General features: G+C 35.7%; 1 protein-coding gene across 50 annotated transcripts in view; it reads right to left on the minus strand.

The window, feature by feature from the left end:
• Positions 1-23,440, minus strand: part of KCNMA1 (potassium calcium-activated channel subfamily M alpha 1) — a 439,613-nt gene that overhangs the window by 93,978 nt on the left and 322,195 nt on the right. For 12 of the 50 annotated variants that reach the window (XM_048311505.1, XM_048311504.1, XM_048311503.1 and 9 more), the window contains exons 17-18: positions 12,014-12,100; positions 7,044-7,120 (exon numbers count right to left, since the gene is read on the minus strand). In XM_048311505.1, the coding sequence (XP_048167462.1) occupies positions 7,044-7,120; positions 12,014-12,100 (164 nt within the window). Of the gene's footprint in view, positions 1-3,555; positions 3,565-5,706; positions 5,860-7,043; positions 7,121-12,013; positions 12,101-20,661; positions 20,674-23,440 lie in introns of all 50 variants that reach the window. The other 38 variants (XM_048311477.1, XM_048311499.1, XM_048311497.1 and 35 more) reach the window with 6 other exon arrangements.

Below are 23,440 nucleotides of genomic sequence, written 5' to 3' on the forward strand. Positions count from 1 at the left end.
TCTGGAGATCATGCATCATCATTTGAGTATTTCACATCATTTACATGCAGGAAACAGGCTTGGACCTGGAAATATAAGTAGCAGAAAGGACTTGCTTTAAGGGTTTCAACCAGTATATAAGCAACTGCATATCAGAGCAATAACTTTTGGAAAGAAAACATGCTGTTACTCTTCATTCCTTTATAGTCAGTTACATTCATACCAAATACAATACTTATTTTAAATAAAACAAAACACACATTATTAGTAGGGATGACTAGTGACAAGATCAAAGACAGGACAGAAATGATTTTAAATGGTTCAGCCACACACATAGCATTTTCTAGAAAACTTCCATAAACATTAACAGAAAATGGGAATCATCAGAGAGACAGGGGGACCTTAAGAACAGCCTCTGGGTGAGTGTTAAATTTATTTGACACCTGTAGAATCTGTGTAAGAATCAACTCATTTGTATTCCTAGATGTGTTATAAATGTTAAATAGAATTGTTATTTGATACTGATGAAAATGTAAGTTGGGACATAAAGGAAACTACTTCCCTATTTTCAATTGTATAATAAATAGAAAAAAAAAAAAAGAACAGATCCTTCTACTTAATATGATGACAATCATACAGCATTTGTAAACTAATCAGTAAAAATATCAGGGGAAGTTTTAATGGACATGAAGATAAGACTGCTTAAATAATTTACAAAACAAGGCCTATATGAACTACTCATTAAGAGAAAAAGGAGAGAAAAATTTCTTTCAATTACTTATAAAGTAAATAAATACTTTTAGAAACTTTTAGATGTAATTTTTCTCAGAAGGCAGTAGCCTTCCATTCTATAGAAGAAAGAATAGGTCTCTAGATGTCTAAGCTTCTCACAATACCTTACTTTCTGATCTCAGACAGTCAAAAAAGTACACTTAAAATGTGTAGATTGTCTGGATCTGAAGTGTTACTTAGAGTTCACAAACAGTAATGGGAAATATTTCCAGCTGCAAAAATAAGCAAAGGAAACTTCAGATTATTCTCTCCCTAAAATGTCAAGGAACAGCTCCTTTTTCTTTTTCTCTTTTTTTTTTTTCCTTTTTCTTTAAAGAAAGCGGAACAAAGTATCCCTTCTTCTTTCCTGATTTTCTTTTTTTAAACCATAGGCTGTACCCCATCCTGGTACTGCTCCCGTCACTACGGCGCTTTTCCCTGGGCTCAGCCCTAGCCAGAGTGGAGCTCCGAGGACATCTAGTGGATCTCTCTCAGGCAGCAGCTGCTTAGGAGCAGGAACGGGAAGTTTCCTGACCACCGAATGGTACAAAAAATGTTCCAATACACTTTAGAATTGGAAATGCACAGTGTCATTTCAATTCATCAAGTTCTCATGATCCAAACTATGAGTGAAAAATCATCAGCATTAAAGGGCGACCAGACCGATGTGATCGCCTCTCAGCAATGCTGGTTAGCATCATGAGACTGAAACACAGACAGGACTTCCCCCAGCACAGTTTCAGCTTCCTGAAAAGTACAGCAGTGTACCTTAAACTATTTGTGAGAATTTATTGACCTTAACACAACAGGCAAGGATATCTCTCCATTATTTAATTTTTACAAGACAACTTCAAGACAAAAAAAGTGAGCTTGCTTACTGTCTTGCAATTTTTGCCATCAAAGACAACTGGTTACTTGTTTGCTCCAATTCACATGGTGCTGTTCTATGTCAAAATTGTAAAAACAGCAGGAGATCTGAGTGGACATTTTTCCCTATTTTAGTAGATATAAGAATGACTCACGGATTTTGATGTAATGGCACATTTATAGACCAATTCATTTTAATTTTCAAATCTGATCACGACCTTTCTTTCATTACCTCAAAGAAGACACTCAGCCAGTGTACTCACAAAGCAAACTGCATTGCTGAACAAACTGAAGCTATTGGGGAAATGGAAAAAACCAAATCAAAACTACATGACCTTTTCTTTTCTAGTTCTTTCACAGCATGAATAACTCCTTTATTTGTTTATTTATTACTATTTAAACAAATTTCTTTAGTTCAGAAAGGTCTCAACACAGGATCATATTTGAAATAAATATATTGCTTCAGATAAATCCAGATTACTTCCAGCATTTCGCCTCAAAGTCAATAGGATTCACCATTTCATCCATAGAAATTAGGTTATGTTTTATTATTGATTCTTATCATGCTGACCTGTTTCACAATGTGCCTTTTTCATGCTGCTTCATCTTTCTGCTGTGTCATTCTACTGGCTAAAAAAGATGTTTGGAGAAATTTCTGTTCTATCCTTGAATATTTTCTTCCACAACAGTATCTCAATCCTTTAGTGTAGTTTGCAGGCACAACAATAAAATAAATAGTAAAAAATGATAATCATAATGCAGGCCACCATAATTTCAAGTTGGCCACCACTTTGTCAAGAGCATAAATTTTTCCTTGATTCTTTGCTAGGTCCTACAGTGTATAGAGCTGAGAGGGAAAAAATATCTCAATCCTGATTAAGACCTGAAGTGTTTTCACACAATAAATTCAGAACACCTAGTAAAATGTTTAAGTTTCATGGCCTCCTTTACTTAGAATAGCTGCAGTTACACAGTAAAGTTACATCCTCAATCTGGCACAGCAACTCTGCACTGCAGCTATGAGATAACTCGATTCCCCTTGCTCTTTGAAAGAACAAGCCCATATAATCAGGACATTTCTTTGCAACACTTGTATTTCTAGGCAGCAAATTCTTTCCATGTCCCCAATGCTGTGTTTACCACAAGTGTACACACTGAAAGTGGCTGACGAGAGCCTTCACAGATTCTGTACACTTCTAAGTGGTATGACCTAGATTGACATGAAGTGGTCCATAAAGTTCATATTCTGTATAAAATAATAATGTAAAATCTTACAGCTAAGGTCCTGAAAAGTCAGTGTGTGTCTTCTTATGTAACTAATGACCAGCAAGCTCAGGAAAATAATCAGTGCAGCTTGTTTCCTGTTGAAGATATCTCTGGGTTTATACATTAAAAGCCACATTTTTAATTCATTGTCTGGCTTTCCCCCATAACTCTTTTTTTTTCCGTCATTGGGAAGAAAAAAGTTAGATATGGACACTAAAAAACTGCTGTGTTACTCTTTGTGTCAGCTGTGCAATGGAAAGGACAAAGTACCAAAAAACTGAACAAGGATCTGACAGTTGAATTGTACTTAACCAGGCAAACAGTGCTATAGTGGCAATTACCCCAGCCTAACCAATATCCCTAAAAATTCATGAGATATCTCTAGAATAATTTCAAGGAAACTTTTGCCAAGATCTCATTTTCAAATAGGGATAAAATGTGAGCTTGTGGAAAAAAGGGGCAAATAGGTGGAAGAGGGGGAAACTGCTGTATTTTCTTCAACGTCACCCTAATCTCCATTGGTGTAAACGATGAGAAACTTGTGGGTATGACGTCACTGCTACATGCAACATAAATAAAGAAAAGAACCAAAATACTGAACAAAAATACTCTCTGCTAGAGAAAGACAGGTTGGACCGCACTCTGGGCTACAGGGAACCCATTTTTACTCACAATAGATCACTATCAGTGTGCAGTTAAAATATAGTAGGGGCCGTGTTCCAAGGCAGCAAGAGGAAAAATAAATCAAAAGTTTGTCAATTGTCATTGATTACAAGAAATTCCTTCAAACACATCAACGTACACATGATATGTCCCCTCTGGGGTTCAACCCCCACCGTTCACAGCAAGCACTGTCACTGGAAAAAATATATAGATAATTAGACCACAGCTGTTGCACAAAATGGAAGAAACAGGAGGAACAGGTCATCCAGTTTAGAGATTTCATCCCAACGTGGTTGCGTTTTATATAAATATATACATATATTTGGCCTCTTGCTGCAAAAACTACAGTTAAATGGTATAGGAAAGAGATTGAAAACGTTAAAAAAAAATTGACAATCTGCAAATAAAATTCCCACACAAGTATTTCTTTGGAAAATATGCCATCAGTGTTTATGCGTTATTCAGGGAGTGGGGATGGGTAAGGAGAAAAGGATGGCAAAGAAACTGCAAAACAAAAGCAGGATTACATGAATTATCCCTGGCCTTGTAGAAAGTACTGATCTTCCCTGAATTATTAATATTAGGCCTAATAAGTTTGGACAAATGGCTATGTAGGTCAGACTCATGTTTAGACCCCAACAATACCCCAAGCTAATATTCAGAAAGTATCTAAATTGAAGTGCAACCTCAGATACATTATTAAAGAATGTGGGTTTTAAGTGTTATGGGAAGCTGCATTAATTAATGCCACCATAATTAAGTTTTCCATGTAAAGACATTCTTTCACATTTAATTCACCTGAATGTGACATTTTTATATACAGCCTTTCCTTTCATCTTACATATTTTCCACATTCTGCTGCTTCTAATTACTATGTTACTCACTCATTAAAGTATGTTATTTATCATATAGATCTGTGTAGATACATATGTGTGCAATGTCTTGAAAATCAAATTGACATAGTGATCTATTAGATGTTGACAGAGCAGTTGACAGCTTCCTAACTCAACAGGGGAAAAGTTTTCTCAATTTATGCTTTGTTTTGGTTAGAACTGCATTTTTAAGACCAATGATTTGCATCATTTACAGATGGATAACACATCTAAGGTTTTTCAAAAGTGATTAGTGATTTGAAAGCTAAAACATTTTATGTGAATAACAGACTGCACTTAAGACTTACCTTAAAAACAAAACCAAACCCAAAAAGCAGATCCCATAAAAGGGATCTCAAAATTGTCAACAAAATTTGAGAACCAAAAATCACTAATTACTGATGAAATTTTTCATTTAATTTTTCTGCTGACTGACAGCTCTTTAAAAGCAAAGCAATTGCCTTATTTCTAACACCTGTGAGCATGCTCCTCATTGAAAGCTGTTCTCAGCTGTACTAAAGGCTCCCTGCTATCATGGTATCTGTTACCTCTTGCATGCCTAGGAAACAGGAGGAGAGAGGGCAGACTGAGGAGAGGGGAGACAATGAAAGAGAAATTTAAGATTTTATTCTCACTGATCATTACTTTTCACCTGACTCAGAGCATTCCCTCCTTAGCGTTCAGTGCTCACTGAACCAGCTCGGACAGCCACCTCTTTCTTCTGCCTCACTAACTCAATCATTCTGTTTGTTATCTGCCCAACACCTTTTCATTTATTGGACTGATATGTGTGACCATGCCATTTGTAACCTTTCCGACTGCACCTTACAGAAGTTGTTACTCTTGCCTCTCCATGGCCTTACTGCTGACAATATCCATTGTGTTGGCTGGGTCATACCCTGTCTCCTCCCAGGTCTCAAAGTACTGAGAAAGCTACTTTGATTCTCATTAATGTATAATAAAGGGCTCTTAACCTTTATAATGTGAGTTCCTGGTTCCTATCTTCTAACATGACAATGAAAACTGTAGATCTCACATTAAACTGCGAGATCTTTGGGACTTATTTTTTTTTTTAAGCAGGACATGTTTAAAAAGCATACACCGTGTGAAGGAGGAATAGAGAAGAAAATAGAAATAAAATAGGTCTTTTTTTTTTTTCCTGACAGAACCAGATAAAATTAAACAGGTAACATATTTCTCTTTAACTGTTGAGTAATTTGGATAAAAAATTTCATTTGAGAGTTACAGGCACCCTGAGGCATCTGTAACTGGCTTTACCAGAACTTACTCAGCAGACTCATTGGCTTTGGCAGCAGTTCAAAGGTCACATTCTCACATGGATAAACTGTTCTTGAACAATTTTTTCCCAATATGTTAGGCAATGCATACATTCCTTCCACATCAGGCATGCTTTCCATGTGCTTTGCTCTCCTTGTGGCTACTGGGAAGATAAATACCATTTTCTGTCAGTTCCAGCTGCTTTCTCGCTATCATACTATTGTTCTACACTCTTGGTGTTTTGGAGGACAGGAGTTTTTTAAAAAATCTCCAGTGATAAATTTTTTCTTTTTAAAATGATCTTAAAGAATTAATCCATTTCAGGCACTCCAAAAGGCAGAGAATGTTCAGCTTAGGCTTTCTTCCATCCTCTAAAATAGTGCACTGATAACGCAGACTCAAGAAATAAATAAGAGAGTTTTTTCCCTTTTAAAAGTAACAGTAAAATAGGCATGATCAAATTCTTCTGATATCTTTCAATTTACCTAATCAGTACTTCGAACTGAATGATCTTTTTCATGCAGAACACCATGGAATGCACATAAATATTTATATATTCAATGAGAATTGATTCCTAAATCATTTTGCTATCGGTATTACAAATAAGCATGGGTCAAACACATCTTTGGCCAAAATGTGGTTGTGATAGTTCCTGGAAAAGGTCCTTTCAAAGTATATATAGGTAAAATGCTGACTGCTATATATTTATAGAAATGCAGATGCAAAGTCTGATCTCCATTCGAAAACTCAATTACTGCTTCATAAAAAACTGTCCAAACAGTTTAAGAACTTAACCTAATATTAGCATTATAGCTAAAGAGGATATGTGTCAGAGGCGCTAACATTTAATTTCTTCCAGACAACCCTTTCCTCCAGTAAAACTTTTAATTTATTTCAACAAAAATTTATTTCAATAGCTATATGATAGAGTATAATTCCCTAGTTTCTTCTTTTGCAGAATCAGGTTCACCAAGACAGATAGAAGTTCTTAACAGAAAACTATTGAAATTAATTTCTGCATGTTACGAATGAGAGAAAAACTTCACTGTTGGCTAATTCTTAACTCAGAAACCTCCACATTTAGATCTAGCTTGACTTAATTCTTCAGGTTTTGTTAGCTTTGGACTTTAATTTACTTTTTAATGAAGACACAGGTCTGAGTGGTGTGAAGTATAATAAAAACATACGGACTTCAGAAACCCAAATAGCACTTACTATGCTGCCATGCATTTATTTCTTAGTTTTTCTGTACCAATGTGCAAAACATGTAAACACATGTACAGGTACTCTTCAGGGCTGAACAGTTCATGAAAAGGAGAGGAAGGGAGGGATAGAAATATTACTTACGCCGTTTGCAGCCACATTTTTTTATCCTTTTGGGATCCGTGATGTCATCATGACAGGCCTTGCAGTAAAAATATGCCCTAGAGAGACAGAATGGAAAAACTGACACATTTCTTAATCCATGTAAATGAAATTAGTCCCATATTTCCTCTTGCTAAAGTGACCAATTAATGAAATGCCCCAACACTAATTTCCTTTAATCTTTGAAAAGGTTTAGACATGTAAAGTAGGAAATATTTGCTGCAAGACCATTAATTTCAAATATAAGACTCCAAATCAGTGTTTCTTTTAATACACTTTTATTTGAAAAGTAATTGGAAGAATGGATGACACACCACAGTGTATTAGTTCATTTGTCTTTCATCTTAGAAAAAAGAACATCCAATGGATTTTGTCACAAAAAAAATATATATAATGAATTTTTTGTTCTTATCGGCTATACCACGGTGATTTTATTTAAAGACTGTCTAGCACCCTGTGCCAATTTTTCAGGTTGTTGATCATTGTTGTATGATGAAAACTATACGTTGATCTTTAATAAGGGTAGAAATGATGATCCTGGGAACTACTGGCCTGTCAACCTCACCTCTGTGCCTGGAAAGGTCATGGAACACATCCTCCCAGAAGCTGTGCTAAGGCACATGGAGGATGGAGGGGTGATTCAAGACAGTTGGCATGGCTTCACCAAGGGAAAATCCTGCCTGACCAACCAGTGGCTTTCTATGATGGAGTGACTACATCAGTGGATAAGGAAGGACTACAGATGTCATTTATCCAGACTTCTGTAAAGCCTGTGACATGGTCCCCCCCCAACATCCTTCTCTCCAAACTGGAGTGATGGATTCGATGGGTGGGATTGTTGGGTGAATTAGGAATTGGTTGAATGGTCATATCCAGAGGGTAGTGGTCAATGGCTCAGAGTCCCACCAGGCACTAGAGGATCCCTTGAGGATCTATACTGGCACTACTGTTATTTAATACCTTCATTAGTGGCAAAGGCAGAGGCATCAAGTGCACCCTCAGCAAATTTTCAGATGACGCCAAGCTGAGTGGTGCTGTTGCCACACCTGAAAGACAGGATATCATCCAGAGGGACCTGGACAAGCTCAAGAATTGGGCCCTTGGGAACCTCATGTGGTTAAACAAGACCCAAGTGCAGGGTCAGGGCAACCCCCAGTATCAATCCAGGGGGAAGAGCACATCAGTGCAGCCCTGCCGAGAAGGACTTGGGGGTGCTGGTGGATGAGAGGCTGGACATGAGCCAGCAATGTGCACTCACAGCACAGAAAGCCAAACGTGTCCTGGGCTGCATCCAAAGCCCCTTGGTCAGCAGGACAAGGGAGGAGACTCTGCCCTTCTGCTCCACTCTGGTGAGACCCCATCTGCAGTGTTGAGGGTCCCCAGCACAGGAAGGACATGGACCTGTTGGTGGGGATTGTTCAGTCTGGAAAAGAGGAGGCTTCTGGGTGACCCAAGTGTGGCCTTCCAGTACCTGAAGGGAACTTACAGGTAAGATGGGGCAAGACTATTTATGAGGGCATCTAACAGCAGGACAAGGGGGAATGGGTTTACATTGAAAGAGAGTACATTTAGACTAGATATTAGGAAAAAGATCTTGTCTGTGAGGGTGGTGAGACACTGGAACAGGTTGCACAGGGAAGTTGTCGATGCCCCATGCCAGCACAAGGAGAATTAAGGAAGTGAGAAAGGATAACCTTTTTATTTTAGATAAGATTTTTTAAAATTTCTCATTTAATAAATATGCATCAGACTGCCTATAGAAGAGTTCAATCATGACTGCCAAGTCAACATGCCACATGAGGCTGCCACGACACATTTCATGACGATCACCCAGCTGGACTCTAGCAGGACATTCACAGTTTACCAGGATTCTTGCTGGCATAGCAAATTAAACATAATTTTTAACCTGATGAAAATCCCTGCACTTGTCCACATTCAGGATAGGTCAGCTCCCTGCCTATGTTCCCTAACCCCCTCTCATTGCATATTTCTCAATACAATTTGGCAGTAAGAGGAAAAGCCCCCACTTTGCAACCACCCATATATTCTGCTGACGGTACGGGATGGTTGGATTGGTACAACAGTTGGGAGGCCACTGAAACAAAACAATCTACAGTCCAAAATATGAAAAAAACCAAAATCCAAACCAATATTAATACACAGCCTCTGATTAAACACAGCCTTTGGCACTGCAGCCAGGATGACTGCTACTATTCCTTCTAGATTAACTATAGCATGGCCACCACAGGTAGAACTATACTGGTAGTTAAGTGACCCATCAGGAGAAAGACAGCAGGTCTAACACACAAAAGATGAATCACATCGATGCTTCATATCGGTTTAAATACAAATTTTAATTGCAGGGAGACCACACTGAATGCTATTAACATTTCTAAAATCAATACAGTATGAAGCTACCAATGGAAAATGTAAGTCCCTTATTTCTCTAAGAAACTTCCAGGAGGATTACTCTTTCAGGCTGTGAAACTGCCTTAGTATTTCCAAGATGCAAAATATGAAAGGAAAAAGCCTTCTCTGAGCATGTACACTTTGCTGCAGAATGTTTCTGGTCTTCAAGATATTCACATTCCACCAAAAAGAATATAAACTACCTCCAAGGAAATGAGAAGAAAATATTTTTCAAACTATGAGCTGATGTCAAGATGTAAGCCAGGAGAAGAAAACTGCCTCAAATTTTTACAATTTCTCCCCAGTCCAGCTGTAGAGCCCCTTTATTAAACAAGAATCAACTACCACAAATAGTTCCTCACAAAAACTTCGTAACACAAACTGGATATTGGTCATTTCTAGAGATCATGTTTCTGAAGTTCACTGCAGGACAACTGTCCTAAAGGGTACCTTCAATCCTATGTCCAAATTAAAGAATAAATACCTGAAGTGATTGCTGTAATAAAATTATTCTAGATAATTGGGGTGAATGAAGCGGATTTGAAGAAAGTGGATTTCTGATGCTAGTGGTAACATGTAAATGAATCAAGAATAATGAAGATGCAATTCATGTAGTTTGTATTACATTTAAACAGTCAAGATTTTATGTGAAGCTATTTAACTAGGCATAATTGTTGCTATTTACCTAGGTATAATTGCTTCTTATGGGAAACTATTCTTCTACAAATGCAAAAGTGATTCTAACAGAAAGAGTAATTGAACATCGTATGTTTTATTTCATCGTGGGATACATAAATATGAATAGCTTAAGGGAGCTGAAATGTCTTCATTAACAAAACCAGAATAATTTAATTTGCATTTCAGGTATAAAACACCTTTAATTTTGCCTTATTAAAAAATCATTTTTCTCCTCCGAAAGACCTCAATTTTAGAACATATTTCTGACTCTGATTCATAGCTCAAAGGGTGAAATGAACATTTTTCATAATTGGCTTTGTTAGTTGAAACACATCTGATAGCCATTTGCTTTGCACAGAGCAGCTAAGAAATGTGGCAAGGATATTTCTAAATGTGGCTGGATATTTCTAAACAAAGTCTTCTGCCAAAAGCCGGGCAGAATTGGAAATCTTGTTTCAAGCTCACTGTCAAATAAAACACGCTAGATGAATGATGTGAAAAATTTGTCTAAACTCCTTAATAACAGTCAATTTCTCCCTAACCATAGCAGTTAAAAATGCTATGCCATTTTACTTGCAGTCTGAGAAAAAGTTCATTGGAGAGTGTAAAATGCTTATAAATGAAAGAAAACTAGCAGCTCAGTAAAGCAATGTGAAGACAGTTCTGTATATTCAACTGGAGAAAAGCAGTAGATTGGAAAGGAACTGTATGCTGCAAGGCAGAGTCCCTGGGGCAGTGCAGGATGCACACACTCCAGAGATGGTACCACAGATGTGAGAGGACAGGAGCACTGCTGCTCTGTTCTGTATGCTTCACCTAGCCAAAAACTATCTTAGCTCTTTCAACAAAAATAGAATTCAAGTTTTCTAGTTTCACTGTTTTGGTGTTTTCACTTGCTTTAAGTATTCATGGCAAGTGTGCATTGGTTAGGTATTATTTCACTATATTTAATCCTAAAAGGTTGGAACTTAATAAAGGGTATCATTTGCATACTTTATCATTTTAAGTATAGGATTTAGTTAAAATACCAAACTCATGGAGAATATCAGTAAAAAGCTGATTGCATGACTCATAATGAAAATACAAATTATAGGGAAGCACTCAGCTGCAAATATTCCTTTTCTTCTTTTTTTTTTTTAATCACAGAGACATTGAATATTTTTCTTTGAAAAATTCTTTTATCACATTGCTCTTTTGTTCCTTCCAAGCATACTATAATCCTAACAAACAAGAGTACACACATTTGGTCCTCCACACTATATCATAAAACTCCTTTCCATTCTTCCCAAATCTAGTACAGCCAAGCACAATGAGCCTGTGAAGTTGTCTGCAATGGTTGAGATATAATGCACTTTCATAGCCTTATTTATTATTATGAAGACATAGAGTTTGTAGTTCCATTAAAGAAAAATTACAAGAATATAAATATTATTTTTCTAATGCAATTACAGAATGAACACAGTAGCTAACTTGCATCAAGAATTTGCTAAAGCCTATGTAGGTAAGAACTCCTCTAAACCTGAAACTAACAGAACTGTAATCCCTGTCCTCCTCTCTCATAGTAATTCCTCTGAGACAAAATAAGTATAGAGAAAACAAATAAAAATATTTCACATTTTCTAGGAGGACTCAAAACCCCACCCTCTTTACTTCTCATATCTGCTGCAAATTTTGTTTCCTTGATATTTAGGACTGTAGGTAAGAAAACTTCAGGCACATAAGTTGGCTCAAAAGTAACAACCCAATCCCCCCTGAGAAATTTTAAACAGATAATAATGAAAATTAGGTGAAGCATTTACATGTAAAGAAAAAAACTGAAATGAAATATATTTGTTTATATTCAAGGATAAAAGTGCATTAATTACCTTTTTACTTCTTTGGCATCACTTGCAATGAAGAATCCTAAGGTACCTTCTTGAATCTTGACGTGGTTTCCAGGATTGATTAATATACTGCTCAGTGAAACAAGAACAAAACCAATAAAACAATAAATTAATTTTAACTGACTCTTCCAAATTAGCTTTATTTGATTCTATTATAGGGGACCCACTAGTTAGGAAAGGCTGCAAGGAAATTTTAAGCCATTCTTCCTTGATATTTCCAATCAAATAAGTTTCACATGCTTTTTACAAAAAACTTTAGTTTGAGACAGTCAAATGCCCCTGCCTATAATCACATCATATAAGTGCTTACATCTGTTTTCTTATCTTTTTGCTTTAAATATAGACTACACAAAAACCTCTCAGAAACATGATGTGTGAAGCTGAGCATTGCTGTTTTCTTGCTCTGTCATGCAAAGTGGTGAAAAATTCACAATACGGTGAAAAGGAAAGCAGCAACCACCACTCAATAACAACAAAAAATATCACTTATGAAACTAAACCTTTTGATGCAAATTTTTGCCAATTTCTAGTGAAATAGAAAGTTAATGGGACCCCTATCTGGACATGTAATGTTATTGTTTAAAATCATAAATACACACATACACTCAAGGGGAATGGTACAAGACAACCAGTCACGACAGCTGAAAAAACATAAAATGGATAGAAAATTTTTAAAACTCTGCTATGCAGCCATGAAAGAACAAAAATAACCCAACCACCATGACAGAAGAGCCTCAGCTACCTTTGACAAAGGAACTGGTATCAAGAAGTGAGGTACTCCATGTCTATGAAATATCTTCTTTATTTTCATAATAATTTAACTCTAGATTTTAGGTAAGGCACTTTGCAAAGTACCAAGCAAAATATGAATATACAGATAGAGACAAATATAAATATATTCTCCAATAAGTTTATATTAATGTGTAATATATCTTAGCTTTTGACCCTCTAAAACTTAATATAGCTTTTCAAAAGTTTTCTCTCTTTTGTCTTTTATTAAAGTTTAGCTTTTCTAACTCAAAATGTAGTAATGGTATGCATATGCAATTTAGAGTAAATAAAGACTACCAGCAATTTAAACACTTGTCCATCTAGCAAAAATTGATTTTAGGGAAGTACATATGCACAAAAATAAATAAAGCACAATTCTGAACAGGCATACATTACTAAAATTTGAAGGTCCAAAGTCTTTCATGCTACTGTTACGAGGGAAAATGGATCTCAGTACATCTCTTATTCAATATGTTCTTTATTCTTTACACATTAGGAATAAATTAGTATGACAACATAATGTATCTGAAAGATTAATAATGGGCACATTGTTTTGTGTAATTCCACATGCCCGCAAGGCCCTATGACAAGAATATGCAGGCACAAAATAAAGTGCTCATGAGTTCAGAAGTAAAAGGTTGGTCATAAAGTCATAATTCAGCCCCCATTAGGTAGATCTTATGATACAGTTCTTAATTTAATACCTACAACCTCCTTCCTTCTCACAATCTGAAACTTCATTCAGTGGTATTTTACTGCCACTACTTCAGGCATGACTTCATGTAATTTATCTCTCTTTAAAATCAGCATCTTATTTTTCCTGTGTGTTTTTCTGCCATGTTCGTCTCTACAGCACGCAAAAGATGCACAAACTTTTCATTTCTTTTACAGGACAGGAAGAACGAAGATATAGTATAATCTCATTTTACAGAGGAGAGATTAGGTCACTATGAGATATAGTATTTACTAATCTGGGATGCCTACAGGCGAACTTTTTCTAAGTGTTTAGCATTGCATAGGTCCATACACACTTTCTAGGGACTTCTGCTGTAAGAATGCTCAGCATTTCCAAAAGCCTAGCCCCTGATTCCCAAAATAATGAATATAGTTAATCAGAGGCCAGCTGCAGAAGACTTGGTTAAAATTATTATCTCCCTCTCACACAGATAGTCTGTGTCAGAGGCTGGAACAGAAATCAAATCTCAAAGAAAGCGTCTACCCAGATATCCTTCCCTTTCCTTCATTCACAGTTTCAAGCTTTGCAACATAAAAATAAAAAAGGAGAGGAGAACTACAGAAATTGGAAGGTATCACCACAGAAAGCAGGCTCATCTCCACAGCACACTTTAGTAATATTTGCAAAAAATGAAATGTGATGGTACAAATAACATCTGTATTACACACACGGATACATGGGATGAAATAAAGTTACACAGCTAAACTAGTATCATCTATCATCAACTAGTATCATCTGGTATCATACCTAGTATTTATTTTCCATAATTTCTAGTATTTATTTTCTTTATCATCTATTATCATAGCTAGTATTTATTTTGTTAGTGAATTGGGCCTAATGGCTGCACTTGCAATGAAAACTTTTACCTAATGCAGTTTTAAAATGCATTTTCACAGGTTTAAAATGGAATAAAACAAGAGAAAAAAAAAAAGAAGAAAAAATCACATAATTTCTTCATATGAAACCAGTCACTCAGGTCAAAAACAGGTTGGAAAATTTAGCTTTCCTGCACAAGCTTTTGTCAATTGAACCCAAAAAGTACTTACTAGCACTTGCAGAGTCCTATACTGGCCATCTTAGTCTCTACCTTTCCTCCTCCCTGCCTGCTATTGTGTAGTAACCTGCCACTACACTGAAAATTTAGCTGCTGAACTCAAAAAATCTTCTATAGAGGCTAATCTCATGTATTTATTATACTGTTCCTTATAAAATATGTAAGGTCTTGTAGTATAGTTTGGGTTGGCTGTTTTTCTTAGGTACAAATGGGTACTGCTCTGTCTGAAAAATACTTTTTATTTCTTTACTTGATTCTGAAGTCACTAAAGTGTTACAGCTTTTCAGTGAAAACAGATGAACACATTTCCTTACAGAGGCCCAGGCTGGTTTTTTCCTCAATACAATTCTTGGATATGGATAAACCATACCAAAGAGTAAAAACTCCTACCCAAACCTCAACAACCCAAACTCCGCAAACTGAGGTAACCACTAGATGTATAAATGTTCACTCCTCACAGCAAAACTTAAAATTTAATAAAGTAATAAACAAATGAAGCTGTTCTTTCAAGATGCATGGAACGCAGTCATAAATTAGAAGTAACTGGCTTCATTTAGGATGCAATGTATTGTGAGCATGATTTTGTATCTCAAGGTTTTCTGAGACACATTAAATCAATTCACATGGGTCGGTGTACAGACTTTATTTTTTTCATATCTTATACTTCATTCACATATACCTCTTTTCACAAATACAATGTATTTATAACCACAAAATATAGATGTGACAACAGTTAATGCAGTATGAACCCAGCAGGAAAATCTTCTGTTGGAAATGAAAATTAACTTGCCCCATCACTGCTACTGGCTAAGAGTTACAGCAAAAGTTCATAAAGCTTTGGGTTTATATACACACTGATGTATAACCAGAGCAAAATCGTGAGCAATTTCTACTGAGTCTGTATGCATATATTAAATATACAGCTTATTAAAGCTGTAACTGAATTATTTCTTATGACACCTGTACTGTCATTAGCTGAAGTTATGCTTTGATAAGCACTCTAATATATACAGCAAGGGAAAAGTTTTGAATTAAAATAGAATATGGGGAACAAACAGCATAGAGAAAAACAAAACAGTCTTCTGAGTATTTCAACAAAAATGCATCCATCAGTTATTTAGAGATGCATGTGTTTTTTTAATATGAAAATATGCATATATATATATATATATAAATCCCCAAAGCTGAGAATATAAGTACGTGGGAAACTAAACAGGAGTTTTAAGAGAGACAGCTTCAGCTAATGTCTCATTTTTATATATCTCCAAGGCTACAAAATAAAAGGGAAAAAGGACAGAAATTCATGAGGTTTAATAGCAATAGATATAGCTAATCCATTATATATGCATTCTGTGCCACACATCAGAAAAAAATATTACTGAAAATAATGCTGATTTTTCGAAACACATGTTTTTATCATAAAGCACAATTTGATTTTTTTATCTCCTAAATCAGCTCATGAAACCAAGTAAGGAAGGCCAAGTACTTTAGAAGCTTATAAGATCTTGATCAAACTTTGTAATTCTATAACATTTCTTGTTTAGGTTACCTTAGAAGGTAATCAAGTAATAGCAAGCTCAAAAACATTTAGTCATAATTTCTTTAACGATTCCAGCTCCAGAAATACATTCCTCAGGATAAAACCTTTCCTGACAGGGCTCACATGATTGCTTGCTCCTTCACACATGAATGTTTAGGACACATGGCAATTAAAGCCATGTAAATTAAATACGATTTAATGTGTTCAATGGGAATTTAACATACTTCACCACCATAAATTTAGGAGAAGCCAGTTCCATTACTGTTTGATAATATTACAATTAGGAAGCCACTTGTGGAATAGAATATGCAGCTTGGAAACCTGTGTTCTACACTTATCTGCAAAAGTTATCCCATTTGCTAAAGAAGATTCACTTGGTGACTAAATGCAGGACCATGCATCTAAGAGCAATGAAAATGTCCCACACTGAAAATGTGGAAATCAGCCTTGAATTCAGTTGTACTCTTCGGAATCACAGACTGAATCATAGAATGGTTTATGTTCAAAGGGACCTTTAAAAATCACCTAATTACAACCCTCACGTCATGGTCAGGGATACTTTTCACTAGAACAGATTGTTCAAAGCCCCATCCAATCTGACACTGAACACTTAAAGCACAAGAAAGAACCAGGAGTATTATCTACACAGCCGAAAATGAGTTCCCAGACTGACAGAAATATAAGCAGGTGAAACACAAACAGAAATCAGTGCACATCTGAGATGGAAAGTTTAAAAAAAAAAAATGAAAAATTCAAACAAGGTCACAGAAATTCTAGACGAATGTTTATGGTTTTCTTTACACAGATTGTTCAATGAAAAGTTAAGATAGAACATGATGAATTTTTCATATGTCTGTGGAGAATAGATATCCACTCATGTTTCTCACTGCATGTTAATTGTGATCAACTCACTTACTGGTTTATATCTTTCTGATGTTTTAAGTATAAGTGCTACCTTCAAAAAAATACAGATACAGGAAAATATCTGTTCATCCACTCCTATCTACCTGAAACTACTCCAGAACATGAATGCCGCTCAATACTTTTTGGTAGTGCACGGATGACTGACTGCACAATACACCAATACTCTGACCTAGCTAATGCATACCATAATATATCTTCCTTTAAAGCACTAAAAGTAAGCTAAGGTTTTGATTACTGATTGCGGATCTTCTATGTTTTCTTGAACTTAAAGGTATTTGATGGAGAGCCTAATAACTGGAGATTTTAACTGTAAGACAATTTGTGAACTGACACTTTGGGGTAGGACTAATTCCCTCCAGATATTTATTTTTTACTCATTTCTGCTGTTAGGTGTCTCCTGCTTTCAAGTATCACACATATTGCATTCAAATTATGCTTCTTGGGCTAAAACGCTATTAAAAAAGTTATAGAAACCTGATACCTTTTCATATTATTAGAATATTTAAAACATTACTTCTAATAATTTATCAGCATAAAAAAGATTTCAGTAGGAGATGAAAAATGTTTCCTGTAGTTTTCTAGAATATTCAGCTATCTTCTACATGAACTACATGGAAAAAGTAACCAATCAGTGTCAAGAGTCTGAACCGCTATTACGCAGTATGTGTTTACTGGTAGGCCACTTGCTAAGTAGCATGGCTCCACAATTTGCTTTGCATAGCTTGAAACTGAGCAGGCTCCCACTACTGCTGAAGTTGTGAATGAATGTAACTTTGAACTCTTAATCTAGACATAGTAGTACAGTGGCTGACTCTCAGATATACGTAACTGTCAGCCTTCTCTGAGAAAAACAAGAGAGGGATCTTACTACTACGGAAGAGGTGTGGTGAAGGTCTTTAAACCAAGCTGACAAAGGCACGTGGAGGTGCCCAGCAAATACGCAAGGGTAACGACATTTTAGCAGCAGTACAAGATCACTGAAAACTGAAAGCATAGATAAGGTCAACCAATAGCAACATGCACCAGAAGAGATCTTTTAAGGATTTCCCTTATCCATGTCTCTGTTACGTACTATTCCTGTTTGGTCTTACTTTCAATGTTACATTTTAGACAGCACTAAAGGTGGGATTAATCTCATCCATTTTGGGATTGAATTCTAATGCATTCAAGAACTGTCTCTCTCTTCCCTTGCAATTATGGACTAAGTCTGGATAACTAACAGGAGATTAGATGTTTAACATTTTGATAAAATTAGGTGTGATGAATCCCATTATCAGAGACCAATTGAACAGTTCCTTCCTGCATCAAGGAAACTTGTCTGATTTAGTAACCCTACTTCTTTTTTTGTTTGCTGTTTTCAGCTGTATGGCTACCCATGTGACTGCCATCACCCTATTCTAAAGAAAAAAAAAGACCAATTGTTGAATTAAATGAAACACGAACAGCAAAATTTTGACTAAACGCATAACAAAAGCTGTAACAATTCTGTTTTAAACCTTGTGGTAGATGTACTGTACCATTCCCCATGCAACTCAAACAGTAGCAATATCATCTAGTAATCAGGAGGATATAATATTGTTAAAGTACTATGAATACATTATCTAAAACAAAATTATGTGGTATTACTGACTATAGCTACCACACTTTTAAACAAAACCAGCTATTCGTCTTGATAGTTTCATGCTATGCCCAGATAAAAAGTACCACTATTAGCATTATGGTCTTTTAAAACATACCATGTCATTCATCCAACTATAGAAGTAGTTAAAGAGAACATTTTTTGTTTCAGGGTATGTTTTGAAGTGGAGTGTGACAGTAGGTGCACAAATCTCATAGTGGGAGTTGTGCACATACCAGTTTTCACACTAATTGTAACACGTAAGTATTGCTTCTTTCTTCTGGGTTCTATCACTGACATTAATTCATAATGCTCCATATTGCTCTACACAGCAAAATCTAGTAAGACACTAAAAAGAATACAAGGCAAAAGACACAGTGCACATTACATGCTACAGTATATTAAAGCTTAATTATTACAAGCATATAAAAGGTTGCTCCCAGGAGTTAAGTTTTTTACAACAGCACCTACTAAGTCATGGTCTACAGGATGTGCATGAGGTATTTTATTTGGGCATAGTCCAAACTAGTTCAACAGTGATGGTGAACTCAATACACTGGGAAACAATTAAATTATTCCTTCTGGTTCCAGAAGTGATTAATTATCAGTACAATAAGGCACAACAATATACTTTATTCTGGGAGCAAGCAACTTCACTTGGTACAACACTTCTTCATATTGCTCATCATGCCAGCATTAACATGCCTTCACCACAAGATAAGATATACTTAGAAGCAAGAAGCAAAGTAGAGGTGCAACAGCTGCAGATCCTTGGAGATGCTAAGTGTTGCAGTAACTTCTCTGCAGTTGGATCATATCAATAATGCCAAACTGACAGGAAGCCACCTCTCTTATCACACATCTACTCAGAAACTATAGGAAGACTAAAACGTAAATACATATAACATACAACATACACAACAGAATAGACATGGAAAGTAAAGTTTGAAGAGTGTGATGAAGAAGGAAATTGACACGTCTGGACAATGAGAGCAGGTCTCCAGACCATCAATGACAGTCAGACAGACTGCTATAAGCAATTAGGAAAAAAAAAAGCTGTCAGGGGAAGAGAGATGAGGAGAGACAAGGATATGGAAGAACATGCCTTATTTTCTTCATCCAAACCAATAGCAGCATGATAGAATGTAGACTAGAAAGGACTCACAGCATGGTATACCAAAGAAAATGCAAAACATGCCATCTCAAAAAAAACCCCCAAAGCTGAGAAACAAATACATTCAGTAACATCTTCATAAATGAGTTAATAAATGTCATTAAAATGAGTGTGACATATAATACAAACTATCCATGGCACTTTCACTGGAACAGTACAATAGCTTTAATGAGTACTGTATTATGAATAACTGGACTCAAAACAGGACCAGAAATGCGAAGGATCAGGGTATCTGGTTGTTGTTAATGGAAGATGAGACTGCAAGAGAACATGAACTACTGTATTGTAAGATGTGTTTTGAAGGAAGACTCTGGGGAAAGAAGGACATCAATGAAAGTGTGAATATGAAAAAATTATGGCAGCACAAGGGCTGGTAAAGACGAAATATACATCGTCATGATACAGTCAAAATGAGGACAGGAGATATTAACAGCAAAATCTGCTTTTCAAATGCAACAATCTGATACACCAATGACTCCACAAAGGTGACAAAAAAGCCTAAAAAATGAATCCTGTTTTATTTTGTACTTCCTGCAAAGAAGTTAGTGCGTGAGTCACAAGAAACAGTGGAGAGACAAAATGGTGTTCTCTCTCTCCTCTTTGAGATTGGGGGCTCATATATAAATATACACACAGATATATATATATACACACACAGATAGATGAATATATATGTATATATGTGTGTGTATATACAGAGAAAGATAGACAAAGATGTTATCTTCCTGTGTTCTTGGCAAGGAATTAGTCCTGAAGTTAGAAGGAGTGAAGGTAGGATTGAGGTTGGAAGGAAAGGTAACGAAGAGGGCATACCGCTTTCGGCTTCTGCAAACGACAAGAAAAGAATTGCAAATCAAACACTTTGATAGGAAATCAACTGACACCAAAAGCAAAAGCAAAAAAACCCTTTATTTAAAAGTCTTCAAGGCTTAAAGGTTTTTCTGCTGAGAATGAGAACAAATATATGGATAAACAAAGAGAAAATTTTACAAGAGGAGTATAAATGGGGAGCAGGAGGGAAGAATCCTGGTTAGGCTTTCCTTCTTGCTTACTTATGAAGAAAAAAAAATACAGGGGAAGAAGGAAGGCAGAAATCTCTCTAAAAGGGATTTCAGATGAGGAGTTTGAATATCTGAATTTTGAACTGTTAGTTTTTCTTATATATTTAACATTGGGACATTTTCAGGTTCATGTTCTCCATGTTTCCTTTGCATTTTTCTACAAAAAAGCCAAAGTCTCTCTCCAAATGAGCTAAGAGCATTTTTTTAAGCTATTAAGATTTGGCTTGCATCAGGGAGACAAAAATTTAAGTGCTTCCTATTTTTAGTAAAGGGGTTATAACATTCCCAGAAACCAATCAGAGATGAAGGAATGGCTAACTCATATTGTGAGCTGGAGTTACTAGAGTGCAGACTTTAGTAGCTGGTCAGAAGCACTCTAAATTGAGATTTGTAAACTCAGAGATTTCTTTGATAGCTGAGAAGTAATTTAAACATTATTAAATATATAAATGTAAAGGTTACAAAAATCTAATCATGGCTATTTTAATTAATCTTTAAGATACCTTGATGAGAAGCAGTTGCCTAAAAAAATAAACATACTCTAGATATTCTACCCATTATATGAAAAATAACATGCATTTATCATATTTATAACTATATTACTTATATTTAGGCTTGAATAGCTGCTTTTAAGCATCCTGTAAAATCGTAATTGTTTATAATTACCTATCTAATACTGACAAAATTTGTTATCAAGGTGTGCTTTCTGTTTTGTGTAGCTTTATGAGTAGTCAGGAAAAAAGAAGCAAAACACCATCTGCAGGCAGGAAGCTCAGCTGCTGCTAACTTGTACAGCAATATTAACTTGGAGAGAATTCTGATAATTTATAATTACTATTGATTTCAAACTCCAGCAGAGTTAACAGAATTTGGCTGTAAATCAGAAAGGTTTAGAAAACTAGAATCTAGGTGACTGCCTGGAGAAAAAAAAAAATGTGCAGAGGTAAATTAGTATTGGTGCCATTCTACATCTAATGACAATATTAGCAGTCAAATAAAAGCCTGCCATTGAATGGGATGGGACTAGTATTTATCCTTGAGACTGAGTTGAAGATTTGAAGAGGGGATTAGGAAATTTAGAATGCCCTTACATGTCTACTGTTGAGAGCTGCACACACTCCTGAATCTTTTTCACTGCTTTAGCTCTGAGTGCAAAGTGATGAAGGCAGACGAAACTAATCTTAACAGGGAACTCCCTGTGTAAGTAAAACATCTGATATATAATTTAATGATACAGACATTTTATTATGACTAATAACATGTTGGGAGTAAGATCTTCTCATCTTCTAAGTAGAAAGAATGCTTTGAAAATTTCCTCTGCTTCTGAAAATACTGTTCCTAGACCTGTCTCAGCTATGGTAGGAAGTATTAGCTCTTAATAAAAGGGTGCTGCCTAGATAATGTTCTAAATTTTTCGTTTTATTTCCTATTGTTTCTCTAAATTTTAAATGATATAAAACTTCTCAATAGTTTTACAAAATATGAATGCAAAGTGTAATTATAAAATAAATAAGCATGTATCTACTTTTAGTCACTCCCATAAAGTCTGAAAGCTTAAAAGAATATGAATAGTCAGTTCCCACTTCACCTTCATGAAGAATTACCAGGAAGAAATTTAGATATGAGCATAATAAAATATTTCCAATGTCAGCATCAACAAACATAATTGACAAATGACGAATTTACATGGTTCAAAAAGAGTGTGTGCTTCTAAACTATGTTATTCTAACTTTAATTCGCCATCTTTTCATTTAATAAGATGCATGGAGATGCAAGTATACTTAGGAGGTGAGAAACTGAGGTTTTGCTGCATTACCTTTCTGGTTGGACTAAAGGATCAGAAAACCACAAATATGTAGTTAACATATTTGGGTTTAAGAGAACAAAAACAAGTAGAACAGTAAAGATATGCTGCAGGTAGCTCTGTAATTGATCCAACAGTGACTATAAAATTATCATTGGTTAATAAAATCAGTAGATATTACTGTGGATCAGGGTTATAAGAAAATGTGACTATCTACCTTATATGCCCTCCTCTTGTTACATACATATTCACCAAATCCAGCGGTTAATATCCCTTTGTTAGTATTGCTTCCTGCAATTTTAGGCTCCTTTTTTTTCCCCTACTAAATTAATTGACTGCAAACTGTTACCTACATGGCTTTAAGTAAGAAGTACATGATTGCATCACACTGTGTTACTTTTTGTGGGATCCTTTGCACCACCTTTTGATTAAGAACTCAATCCAACTCCCACTGAAGTTAATGCAAAGAATGATATGGAAGCCAAGAACAATCTGTTATTACTGCAAAAGACTGCAATATTAGCTCTTATGTAAGTAAATGACAACTAAAGTAATGGCACCATAAAGTTGGCCAATAATTGTTAGGAGAAAAACAGAAACCAAATATTTCTTAATATTGAAGACACAAAACCTGGTAAATTGTTCCACTGCTGTTACTATCATATTTTTCCTTTTTCTAGCAAGAGATTAAATTGTTCAGAGACAGAAGAATAGATTGTTTGCTTTA

Source organism: Corvus hawaiiensis, chromosome 8, assembly GCF_020740725.1.
Source record: "Corvus hawaiiensis isolate bCorHaw1 chromosome 8, bCorHaw1.pri.cur, whole genome shotgun sequence".
NCBI classification, from domain to species: Eukaryota; Metazoa; Chordata; class Aves; order Passeriformes; family Corvidae; genus Corvus; species Corvus hawaiiensis.